At 43.8% G+C, this 13,380-nt stretch overlaps 3 protein-coding genes across 3 annotated transcripts in view; 1 reads left to right on the top strand and 2 right to left on the bottom strand.

Annotated features, from left to right (window-relative positions):
* Positions 1–5,183, bottom strand: part of T265_01688 (hypothetical protein) — a gene marked incomplete at both ends in the record, with an annotated part of 39,189 nt that extends 34,006 nt beyond the window's left edge. The window contains 2 exons of the mRNA XM_009165754.1: positions 2,046–2,212; positions 4,861–5,183. Of these exons, the coding sequence (XP_009164018.1) occupies positions 2,046–2,212; positions 4,861–5,183 (490 nt within the window). The remainder of the gene's footprint in view (positions 1–2,045; positions 2,213–4,860) is intronic.
* A 1,181-nt stretch (positions 5,184–6,364) lies between these two features.
* Positions 6,365–7,951, bottom strand: T265_01686 (hypothetical protein; the record flags this gene model as incomplete). Its single annotated transcript, XM_009165752.1, has 1 exon — positions 6,365–7,951. The coding sequence occupies one exon, from the start codon at positions 7,949–7,951 to the stop codon at positions 6,365–6,367; it is 1,587 nt and encodes a 528-aa protein (XP_009164016.1).
* A 3,422-nt stretch (positions 7,952–11,373) lies between these two features.
* Positions 11,374–13,380, top strand: part of T265_01685 (hypothetical protein) — a gene marked incomplete at both ends in the record, with an annotated part of 9,546 nt that continues 7,539 nt past the window's right edge. Inside the window, one exon of the mRNA XM_009165751.1 lies at positions 11,374–13,282. Coding sequence (XP_009164015.1) covers positions 11,398–13,282 — 1,885 coding nt within the window. The remainder of the gene's footprint in view (positions 13,283–13,380) is intronic.

Here is a 13,380-nt window from a genome sequence, read left to right as displayed (position 1 = left end):
GCTTGGGTTGGCTTCGTTATTTAGGTCTATTCGCGGACACTCACCGCTAAGGAGGCATTTCGCTCGTTGATGCTCGACTCGTATGCAATTCTATAACGACCGGATGCATCAGGAATCACTGATTGCCTGAATAAGTCGTAAGGGTGTGTTGTCCCCACCCAACCCCTACACTGAGCTGCATATCTGCACTTACCTGTCACATTTCCATTACTCCGGAGAAAAAGCTATGTCTGTCGCCTTCAACGAAATGACGCGACCGCTTACTGAGCACATTTCTGTGGATTGGAAGATCTGAAAACCGAGCAAGATTCTCGGTCTGCTGAATCCATAATCAGACTGTAGGTCAGCTTTCGTAACAGATACCCTTAATTTTTTCACATTTTTTAACATTAGAAGCAAGCAGAAGACATATCCTTTCAGGTGGCTGCTGTATACCTTTCTGTGGGGGCATATCCATCTCAAACAAACAAGGACATATAGGAACAAATAGAGGGAGTGCATCGGTGTACTGAAGAAACTATTTCACATCAGCAGTGCACTGAGAATTCACGTTGTTTCTGCTCAATCAAGCCTTCATACGTAAAACCTATGTGATACATCTGGCTCTGAACGACTAATCCACACCTTCAAGATCTATCCATCTCGAATGAAATGTAACGATGATGAGACCCCTGATACATCTGGAACGACAATCCACACCTTCAAGACCTATCCATCTTGAATGAAATGTGACGATGATGAGACCCCTTATCAATACTGGTGATGTGAGCATCGTCACAGTAAAAAACAAGTGAGGCCTTCTTGAACATCAAAGGATAACGAAGAATTAATATGCTCAATCGGGTGCCTTGTGACATGAGGCGAATCTTATATTGATTATATTTGATTATATTTGATTTTATATGTATTAACATGTAGCTAAATCACCACTGACTTTTGTTTAAAGAGACTTAGGAGTCTGTGTCTAAGTCGTATCCTGGAAAGTTCAAACTCACTTCTTTTAGGGATGCAACTCTCGAAGTTCGATCTCATACCCTGTCAACAGCATTTGCACTTCGATTTTTACTTTTCCTCTACTCGTTCCTTCTAGCTTCGTAAGTTTAACAAAGTGAACTTACAACAAAAGTGTCCAAACAAACACTGTGAAAGAATCTTCTGTTAAATTTACAGAATACTTTGGTCCTTGGCTTGGAGTACCATGTTCACTAGTCATCTTAGACGGTGGGTTTCACTAAATCAGGGAATCAAAATTCCAGGTCTATCTAGCCGTAAACATTGATGAGCGTGATAAATTTCCGTAAATATTCAGTAGGTAGAGCTGAGTGTTTTCAGAGGTCGTGTCTAAATTTTGTCTTTTCTACGTCCGTTTGTTTCGAGAAAGTTAGCGCAACACAAAGTGTGATTGTTTACAGTAAATCCTAGTCTCGTACTACCTCCGTCCACTCAATTCCCCCAATAATTCTTGGGTTCGCTCTCCCTCCACCATCGAAAATAAAGCAACACTGAGTTCGGCATCACTTTCTGTCCGAATCAGACCACCCACCTACCAGCTGGAACCGGAGTACTACTTCCGACCAGGGGTGATGCAGCCTCGTTTGGACTCTCTGTTGAAAATGCGTGCTCAGTTGTTGCCCAAGGAATACGACGCGACAGTTGCGGCTTCATTTTGTACCCGGCTGGCTAATGAAGTCAAGTTTCTAATGCAGCAATCCGGAGCTGATAGGTGAGTTTGAGATGAATGAAACGTTCAAAATCATTGGAGTGGCAATGTTATTTAATTCGGGAGCGGCTGTCCAGGCGTTTTTTAGGTCAGGAAAAAGTTCGACATAATGAGAGGTTTACCAAAATGAAACTGCGCTTTAAACACCCGTCACGTTCATGAACAAGAATCCTAGTCAGTAAGATTCTTGACTGACCGCATTTCTAAATGACTGGCTGGAATTAATGTGAAACAACCACCTATTTTAAACTGATAGACAAAGGGCTGATCTCACCGGATGCTCATAAGTAGTTTCTGACTATTGGTATAACAACCCCATAGTTACCCTGAGCATAATCCAACCGTTCTTGAGAGAGATTGTCTTTGAGCATCACACAAGTTGCCGAATTTAGTACGGTTCCAGAAAACGCAACTTTGCTGGTAGCAGCCAGCTGTTTCTGCAGTGGACATGCGGAAAATTGATTGTCGCGAGGTTTATCACAGTCGTAGTTCCTTCAGTCGGTTACAAAACCATGTTTATCACGCTTGCCAGACTTAGGTCTCTGATAAACTTAACAGAGTTCCTAAAGGGAACTACTCACAAGGTTGCTGAAAACTCTTCGACACCCCACGACCGGTTTCGCCCTTCTTGGGGCTCATCAAGTAGGTGCAGTCAAGTAGATCATAAGGTTGACGGAAACTCGGTGACTGAGTTTACCGAATGAGTCCCAAGAAAAGCAAAACCGGGCATGGGCTGTCGAAGAGTTTTCAGCAACCTTGTGAACAGTTTCCTTTATGAAAATATACTGCGATATCTCGAATATCGTGCCAACTGAAACACGAGGCGGCATTCGCGTGTTCATTATGAGTCCTCACTGAGAGCCAGTGTTCAAATGACCACCAATTACTAGTCGCAAAAGCACTGCAAACACATTCGTTTTTGGTCATTTTAGGTTCCGCTATGTCGTGTTCTGCTTGGTGCGACAACGAGCAAGACAAATGTCTCAACTCTCGAGCCGAATGCTATGGAATATGAATACCGACCGGTCGATTTCTTCCGAGTATCTGACACCCAGCACACATGTCTACTGCCTTGTTTTTGCCATTTATAAAGAATGAATGTTTCTTTTTCCCCAATGATCGTTAATTGGTTTTTCCAAGCGGTTCAACTGCCCTCCTGAATACAAGAACTAGATAGTTCGCATGAGGTCACTGTGATGTTGGCTGAATACAGGGGTCTGAAGACAAGATAGATACGCAGATCCAATCTATCGTATGAAAGCTGCCGACTACGTGACATATCTTTAAAAAGTATTCATTCCACATAAACCAGACTCATTCTTCCTTGGATTTCCCCGGATTATCTTTGTGAGAATAACAAGGATATTGGGATTCATGTTGGTAAGCTAAAATAATTGTATGGAAGATGGAATTTGAACGTCCAATTCCTGTTTAACGGTAAACAGAGTGACAGGGGGTGTAGCAATGGGATCGCTCTCTTCACCCATTGGTCGACCACACGATGACAAATTCATAGCCCAATCGCGACGCACCGTGATACAAAAATCCTTGGTCAATGAGACTTTTATTGCAAATATGTTGATGACATCTCTATTGAAGGACCCTCATGAACGGATGTCAAACGCGTGGTGGTTTCCTTCAATTTGACCATGTAAGACTAGAGAACAAGAACACCACATCATTCCTAGACGGATATCCTTCGCGGTGTTTTCATCATAAGCTGACCAGAGCCAACCAGAATATCAACGTCTGCGCCGTGCTCATTCGACGTTACAAGAACAAGACGGCTCACCAGGCAATCCCGAAGTTGGGCATGGATTTCTGAAGGGTATTCTTAAATAGAAAGGTTACCCCAACAGTTTCATCGACATGAACCTACACGAGGCAGTGAAGAACAGAACGATGTCTGTCGGACTGGCATTCAAAGACGGTTATGGTTACCTCTTGCGGGTTACGAGTTTGACTTCCCACACCGTAAAATTTACCAGCCAGCCCATAACGATCCAACATCTCATGGATAAGATGTTTCATACAGGTACAAGTATGTGTGCGCTTACTCATTCTAGTGTTTGGTAAATTTTTCAAACATTGTCTACACCTTGAGAAGGCTTTTTGAGGGAGTTTGTGATCACCCTATTTTCGGTGAGTGAACATCCTGTGAACGCATCATTCGACCCACCCGAATTAAGCTTTCATGTTCGTCTATTCTGTACGACCTGAGCATTCTATGATTACGAATCTTGGCAAAAGCTGAGGTCATCATAATGCGTCCGATCGATCCGGTTTTTTAAATGCAGAAGCAATCCGTCCGGAAGCTCAGGCTAGCATGTATAAGTCGAGAATAGTGCTTAGCTGCCAACCTGATAGCATGTTGACTAACAAATGGCCCAAGAAAAGACAATCCTTGTACTACAGGGACTGTTGGTTGAACGCTTCTTGAATACGATCACATGAAGTCGTTAAACTGTCTGAACACTGTTCGCTTGCCCTAATTAACGTTATATGATATACTGGATGATAATTTCAAACAGATATCTTTTTTACTCCCCGTCTGTCTCTTTTCAGTGCTTCTACTTCTGCATGTAGTGTTGCAGACAGAAGGCCATAAAAATTTTAAGGCACACCTCAAGATTACTCTGAGGTTAAAGGGAAAATCCGAAAAGACGGTGAAATAAATGATTGACCATTGATTCATACAATGTAGTTCCAACGCAATTAGCCGAGGTTAAATTTTAAAAAATTCCCTTCGTCAAAAAATCACTCAGGCGCTTTAATGGGAGCACACATGTTGACAATTAAGACGCCATAGCCTTGTGAATCACACTTTTATGATATTCTTCAACTGAATGAGTCCCCGAAAAGACGTCCCAGGTTCCGCTGTGAACAGCAATAAATATAACAGATTACTTGCCTTTTGTGTTAATGCTTTTAGAGATAACGCAGTGTTTGATAGATTTTTTACATTTGCGAGCTGTACAAATAAGCCCGATTCCCGACTTTGCATCAGCCGTATTTTCTACCCGAAAAACAAATTAGGCAATTGTGGAACAGAGCACTTATTCACAGGTCGATATGATGGTGACACTGCACTCAAGGGAAACCAAAACGAATCCTTCGTTTTCATAGAGGAAACTACTCACAAGGTTGCTGAAAACTCTTCGACAGCCCACGACGTGGTAACACTGCGTTCAAGGGAAACCAAAGTGAATCCTTCGTTTTCACAAGGTTGCTGAAAACTCTTCGACAGCCCACGACCGGTTTCGCCCATCAGGTCGGTGCAGTCCTCGAGTAGTTTCCTATATGAAAATATACTGCGATCTCTTGAATATCGTGCCAACTGAATCATGAAGCGACCTTTGTGCAGCACATTCAGTCGCAGACTATCATAAAGAAGAGATTCAGTTGCGTGTCTCGTGAAAACCAAATAGATTTGCAAATGAGTGTATTCCTCGGAATCCTTCATTTATTTTGTTATGGTCCGAGGTGATTACTAGTTCTATGCTAAGTAGTATAACTGAGTACAGTCACTTGGGCGCGATTTCAAAATTCAGCCTTGTGATTCAACCAGTGAGGAATACAGACAGTTAAACATCTTGACGCATCTACCGAAACCATACCTGGGCTGGGTAGTGTCTTTATTTGCTTAGTTTCTGTCCCGTAAAGCACAAACTTGCCTTGGTTCAGCCTATGTTCCAGGAATGCTTACGGTAATATATCTCGCTGCGTCTACTGAACATCTACCTGGGCCAGACAGTACCTCAGATTTACAGGTTTCTATTCAGTGCAGGCCAGAGCTGCATTGGTTCAGATACTATCCCACACAAACAGACTAATTACTACTCCAGAAAAGTGTGCTGAGGAAGCTGAAACGCTAAAACATATAATGGAGTTATAGAACTGTCCTGGCCGTTTCATTGAATAGCATCTCAGAATGAGCGATAAAGAGGTAAGATTTACGGTACCGAGGAAGTCCGTTCAAACAGAAACCTCCTAAACTGGTGATCAATGTTCCACTCAGTTTGAGTGGCCCTGTAACAAACATACACCGCGGCACTGCTGACCGGTAAAGCATAAATAAGGGTCATGCTACTCTGATGAATCGAAATTCCGACGTCAGGTTTACCAAAAAGCCAATGCATTTGCCAGTTTACCTACAGTTGCGGAGATCCACACATCGCTAGATCCCGTACCTTGTCGGTCAATCGTGCTTAAATATGCATGGATATCGACGAGATATTCAGTCAAGACGGGACCTGAAGTTAAAGTTTTTTCATCTTTCCAGGTTGCTGTACGCAGCTGTCGTCCACTCATTATCGATTCAGTATCAGTTAATCGATTCAGGCCTGTTTTGCGCGTTCAGAAAAACCTGAGAATTACTCAGGCTGCTGCAGTTGTATTGATTGGTCACGTTATTGTTTAGTTCCGTTTTATACCATTTTACATTAACTGCAACAGAGAGGGTTTTGTGAAATGGATTCATTCCGAAACAATGCTATTCTCCTTGGCGTTTTCGAAGTGATTCATTTATCACAGCGCTTTATATTCATACCTTAGCGGGTTACTTCTGGACCCACATGAGTGACTGAATAAGCAGAATAAAATAGTTATTAGTTACAACAAATATTATGAAATTTCAAAATATTATCATACCATGTTTGGAGATCCGTGCTCTGTGGAAGGGTGCGTATACTCCTCAGTGACCTCAGGCACTGTGGACAAAGCAACGGAAACCACCAGCTTTGGAGTGATTGGACCAGAGTGCTCGGAAGAAACTTGGGGAATAATGTGAGCTTGAACTTCCAATTCACCATGAGGGTTTGAACAGTGCAGACTGGAAATTGGGGTCGCAGCGCCTGATTCAGAGGACATAAACGTCCCCAATTCCCCTGTTGCTTCTCGTTCAGTAGAGGAACGCAAGAATAGAGAAGACCCGCGTGGGCGTGGCTGGATTGAAAAACGCCAGCGTGGAAGAGCAGCAAATCGTTCGTTTTCTAGACGTTCCCGCTCACGCTGGTAGAACATATGTCGCTGAAATGTACTCAAATGGTGTCTTATAGCCAAAATCATCCAAGAAGTCAACAAAATTATTAGCAAGATTGCAAGCAACCACAAACCAACGGCCTGCCAAGCAAAGGGATTCTCCATGGCGAAACCCATAGCTCCGACGATGCAAAAATACACACCTATGTAAGTGCTAGGTGTTAGAAGCACAAGACATATAATGTCGGCCAGTAGATGACGCCGAGTTGTATTCGACCTAATCCAGGCACAGAATAAGTCCAGTCTGGTGTAGCTTCGCGGGCGTGTGAAGGTCGGGAGCGATCGCCTCCTTGACGGTGTCATGATATACTCATAACCACATAATTCACACTTGACCTTACCAGATTCGTATAACCATCGCTGAAGGCAGTTGCGATGTACCAAACCAACGGTACCCTTACAACGACACGGTGACATTAACGGACCTTCAAGCTCACCCTCATCCAGGCAAATTCGGCATCGGAACTGGTTGAAACTCAAATCGTCTTGCTGTTGACTGACTTCTTCGTCTGGTGGTGCACAACGGTCCGTTTTCTGAACAAACACACTGGTTTGTATGGGTGATGACCTACTGGTTGGTGGGCTGTGGAGTACTTGATCAAATTTCTCTAGTTTGTTGCAAGATTTAGAATCGCTGTCGATCCCACATTGATCCACTGCACCTTGATCAGAATTGTCACTGGAGTTACTCAAAACCGAAAGATTCAAAGCCAATCTTGGAGCTCCAATAAGAGCGGAGTTCAACAGTTCGTTCTTGAGATTGAATTTTGCACTCTTCTTTACGAATGGAGTGGATGTTTTAGGTAGGGAGTTATGTAGATCTTGTACGTTATCCTCAGTACAGTTGTGGGAATCATTGAGTAGTGATTGTGTGAGTGACTCTCGGTTCATTTGACTAACCATGGATTTACGTAATAAACAATGTTGACCCAGCTGTTTGGTGTTGGCAAACAGGACATTGTCATCGGTTATCTGGAGCGATGGTCTTGGAGCGTTGGGTGGTCTGCTTTGAAGCAACCGACTGCACTCAGGGCTTCTCAGGCAGTCTGAATCATTGGCTCGTGATCTCGAAAAGGAACTTTTCGATGTAAAACGTTTCGGACCAAAAGATGGTGTTGGTGCTGGACCAGTGTGTCTAGAGGAACTTTGGAAAGGACTCGAGGTGTTCACTGAGAGTGAGTAGTCAACCATTCTAGCGCAACTCGCGTGGTTTGCACGTTAGTCCGAGTTCGACGGCTTAATATTGTTCACGCTCAACCACCCTTCGAGTTCCTTACTAAAACTCACGTGACAATTATGGTCGATCTCCACTCTGTTAGTGGGCCGCATGTTCCGATCGACAGGAAAGCGATGCGTGCTCATGCATTTCAGTTGCATATCGGAAAGCCAATCACAGAATAGTTCGAGTGCATTCATCTGATTTGTGGTAGAGTTCATCGTTAGACAATAGCAGTGAGTGGGCAAGCAAACCAAAAATCGATAGTTCGACTGCGCTGGTTGGGCCACGCACCAAAGGTTAAAACTAACCAACTCCAGACACAAAGCAGTACAATGGCATGCCAGACGGGATATATCAACACAACAATCGTCGAGTACAAACAGTTCTAAATCCGGTGTTTCCTAATCGACAGCAATTGATCAGACAGTTCACCAATATCGACTTTTTTACACTTTGTCTTCGTGTATATCCTTAAGAGCAAAGTCAGGTGTAATTTTGTCCGTTAATACTCAGCCATTTATTGCGATCTTTTTTGTGTTGCCAGTACATTTTTTAGAGACTAAAACTAAGTTGACCATGGTATGCACAAGGCAGGAAAGCACGTTGATCTAAATGACTTCCCTGACTTTCCCAATCAGTGTGCGACCTTATTCATTCCGGCCACAAATTTGAATTATTTTACCGCTTTTGCACAGACACTAAAAAGATGTGATATCAACTGTGACTTTTAGAACACCCTAATCGGCTACAGTGTAGACGTCCTAGAGTTTTCAAAAATGAAACCAATAAAATTCTGGTTGATTTTCATCGGCAAGGTGATTACTAAACGTTCGAAGACATTTATTCGAATGTTAGACACAAATAGACTTTCTGGCCCAGTTAGATAAGCAATTGCGCAACCGAGACTCAGGAAAACTGCATGAAAACACCAAAAAGGTGTGGTTTCTGCTGTTTCTTGTTTGAACGCAGTCACTCTCAAGTTGGGAGTGTCTTTTCTTAAATTTCTTATCTCCAAAGATGAAACCAAATAAAACCGGTCGCTCACACGATCAGTTCATTGCAAACGCTTGTTCATTTGAAGATCAGCCAGGAACACAAAAATGAGTTGGACGGTCAAAAAAGAACAGGCCTAAACTCATTTAAATTAGCTACCGGTTAACCCAGGGCCCTCTCACACAGTTTTCTGAAACTTCAATCTTTCGGAGACAACAATTAGCCATACAAAAATACGTTTAGTTTGCCTCACTACACACTTCAGATAGATCGTATCGTCTCAGGCTGCTCAGCGTGTCGGATGCCACTGACAGCTAATGACAATCAAGGTGCTTAAAACAAGTAGTTTGGTCAGAAAACGGGGAAAAGGAAATTCCAAAGGTAAGATGAGCAAGGTGAAGTATTTTGGAGGAACGCCTCAGAAAAGACTGGCAATTTGAACAAAGAAGTACCTAAAATTTGACGATAAAAGGCTACATCAACGCGGAACCAATTATAAAATGTTATTGATCATCACCGTCATCATTATTGACAACAAAGCATCGACGTTCAAAACGAATGCTCCACTTTCGCACAACAGTTATGTCCTTAAAAGCCCTATGGCGAAAGAAAAGAATAAAACCGTAACAGGAAGCGACTTTTTGAGGTGTCTATACATCCGAATATTCACTCAAATGATCTGAATGGAAACTGAAAACGAAAACGCACTGATAATGATTTGCAGCCATATCGTGAAGCCTCACCGAAAAGGCACACCGGGGATCATGCGGTTCCCATCCTGGAAAGTGAGTCGCACCGAGACATATCGTGATTTCTTTCACACCCCTTTGCCAAGTCAAAGACTGAAGACAACTCTGTTTCAGCCACCAAGAATCAAGCACGGAAAACAATACTCTCGGGCAAAATAGTGTTTCATATGCATCACCTGATGAACACAGCTTCTGGTGCTGGACACATTCTTCAATTGAAATCCCCGTGTAATGACTTGGTGGATTGTAAATCCTAGAAAAAAATCGTTCAGCTTCAGCACCCTTTCGGTGCCTAGCTGCCATGCCACACGAAGGAAGCATGAGGGCTGGGACGCTGCCAGGTTGCCCAATCCTAGACAGGGGAAGTCGAGAGGCGGAGGTCGGATTCGAACCGCGGACCTTCTGGTTAGGAAAGTCGCGCTCTAACCACTTGGGTCATCTCGCCCAAATCCTAGATGTTAAACGCGTTGGCGCAAATTCAGGCATGTAAACCAAAGTCGATACTTGGATTGAGAAACTCACTTATCAGCTAGCTGTAATATAGACAACCCTAACTCTTAAGTTTCCATTTGACAAGTGATGTATTGTAGCGGATGAAACTCTGGTGGTCATGATTGTCGCATGTTTGGGTTGAAGGGACGAATTGAATTTTCCGCTACTCTCGAAAATCTGTGGTTGCTTGACTACTTGATTTGTTACATCACTCCCGAGTAGTTCTCACTCGCTCCCTCGTCCTCAGTTGTTGGTCTCTATGGGGATGCTCCTGACTGATGAAGAGCATTATATTTCACCTTCCTAGGGAGTGGTCTCTCAGGTGCTTGTTACAATCTAATGGCGCAGCGTTCTCCTAATTCCCCTGTACAGGTTGTGTAGTTGGATTACGGGGAAATGATGGGAACAATTATAAAACAGATGAGATGACAGTCGGTGGTTAGAGCGCGAATTTACTGACCGCAAGGTCTGTGGTTCGAAACCGACCTCTAGCCCTCGACTTACCATGTTTAGGCTAGGGCAACCTGGCATTTTCCCAGCCCTTGTGCTTCCTTCGGGTGGTATGACAGGCATCGAAAAGAAGATATAGCCGAACGTTCTTTTACAATTATAAAAAATCAGATAAAGCCGAAAAATATAATTCTGTCTCAAAGTTAATTTCAATAGTGCACTGCTCTTGAAGCAACCTCCAGTTTTATAGACGTAAAAGGCTACCCATAAGGTTGATGGAAACCTTTCGATAGCCCATGATCGATGTCGCAGAAGTCAACAATGTTAAGAGGAGTAAACTGTGCGATTCGGGTGGCTTTTCAACGTGAAACTAGGGTTGCTATGAAAAAACGGGGAACCTTTTTTTTGGAAAATCCTCATGATCTGCGCTCGTTTGCTTTACAACTTTGTTTATAAATCTGTCATCACCAATATCTAGCTTTGAAAGTCATGCACCCAGCTGGCTTTCCTGATCTTGAAGAACGCTTTTAGCGGGGGGAGGCAAAGACACTATATTTTGACATCCGAGTGTGCATGTGACTTTTATTTTAAACCATTACTCGCTTATTTAACAGATCGAATAGAATCACGAGGAATTAAATCGACCTGTCTCGTCTGATTTGTTTGACTAGTTGTGTTGTTGGCTCATTCACTTCATCGCTCTTTACAGGACCGATTCTATCGTGCATTTTCAAATGTGTGCTGTATCCGTTAAAAATTTTGTTCTATTCATTCTGCCGTTTGTCGGTCAGCGCCACACAGTTCTTAGCAGACCAGCCTTGGAATATAATGAAATCGTGTCCCAATGTCATGGGGTGATCGAATATTTGGCCCCGGCCTTATCCACTCCAATAGTCAAAGGTTGGCTGCTATCTCCGGGCTACTCATCTTCCCATGGCTTGATGCACGGGAGCCCATATAGTCCTCCACACCGTCATCGGAGTGAACAGCCACGACTTATCCGGCTCAGAATGGAACACTTGAAGTTACCAGAGGGTTTCCAACTTGTGGTAAGAAACCTGGGGTCTGAAGAGCCTTCTGATGCGGTTTTTTATACTGGAGTACAGAACAAAATAGAACTGAGCGTTGCCGGGACCCCAGTTCAAATTGAACTTCGGTCTCCGAGACTTTCAGATGATTTACACAAGGACGTGGATGATCTACTGCATGTGTGGATACAACATTCGTGTGTCCATGCGGAACCTACTACTTTGGAAGGAAGCCATTTGGGTTTGCAAACTTGTTCCAATCCAATATCCACTCTCCTTGAGCAAAACACAGAGTTGGCCTGCCGATCAAGGTCTGTTGGAACCATTTCAGAAGTACGCTGCATTCAGCAAAGCCAGTTATGCGACGAAGTAAAAGACTGCCAGTACGGAGAGGATGAATTGGTGTGTGATTCCCAACAGTATACGGAGGAGAGGGTGCTGACTTTCTTGAGTCAGACACACAATGCGCCCAGTTATCACACCCCTTTTTTCATGCACCAGCACTTACTAAAAACTGGTTGTCTCTTTGAGTGGGACGCGTGCTTTATGAGTGAACTTAGATCACACTCGATGGTGTGTATACCTTCCGCTTGGATGTGTGACGGTCAACACGATTGTCCGAACGGAGAAGATGAGTTACCAGAAACATGTTCCCGGGTTCAAGGGACCAAATGTCCTGCTCAAACATACCCGTGTGTTTTGGACGCCAGATGTGTATCACATCAACTAATATGTGATGGGTATACGGACTGTCTTCTTGGGAGCGACGAAACGGAACAAGCTTGTGACTGGAAGGCCACCATCGCGGTCCAACTGGATCGTGAACGCGATTCTAATCGTCTGAACGGCGAAACACCAAAAAGTGTGGGGTCAGGTGAGCGAGTAGGTCCACGTGATCTGTCAGATAATTCAGTGTCCACAATATCAGTAAATTCTGGTCACTCAGTGAGGCGCCGTGTTGACACCCGGATAACCCAGACTCCACAAGTCACAGAGGCTGAGGTCTCGATCAACGACGTCCTTCTAAAAACTACAGGTCTAGTAACAACATATGGTCCGCACAGCAGAAACAATTTGACATTTCCAGGCAGTAGTATTTCGGTGACTGAGATGAACCTTACTGAAGTTCCTAGTGATTACGACACGAGCACGGTACTTCCGTATAAGACCAATCAAGGGACTGTTTCACCTCGGAGCGACAGACTGCAGGAAGCCCTTTCGACCACTTTCGCGCCAGTCTCGCGTTTTGCAGTGTCTAGTTCGATTAAACCAATCGCCGATAGAGTGATCCACCGACCGATCGCGGCTACTAATGACCAACAACATGAAACCACTGATCGCACTTTTTCATCCGAAAGTGCACCAAACTTTGCAACTTCTACAACGGAAGGATTCCGAATTGAATTGGTTTCCAATATCTCTGAATCTGATACACAAGCAAATGTAACGGATGGCTTCACTGGTGCTAGCGCCAACTTGCCAACTGAATCATCCAAGAATAAAACAACAAGAAAGGCTATCACCGGTGTATCAGCCCTTGTTGATCTGACATCAACCGAGATCGTCGGTATTCCCGCAGAAACTGGTATCAGTATGCCAACCAAAGCGGCAGCTAAAACGTCAGCGGTATCGAGCGAACTGTTCCACAATATCATATCATTCACAGAACAGTCGGTTTACGATGGATTG

The sequence above is a fragment of the Opisthorchis viverrini genome, assembly GCF_000715545.1.
Source record: "Opisthorchis viverrini unplaced genomic scaffold opera_v5_18, whole genome shotgun sequence".
NCBI classification, from domain to species: domain Eukaryota; kingdom Metazoa; phylum Platyhelminthes; class Trematoda; order Opisthorchiida; family Opisthorchiidae; genus Opisthorchis; species Opisthorchis viverrini.
This window is presented reverse-complemented; position numbering and strand designations above follow the sequence as displayed.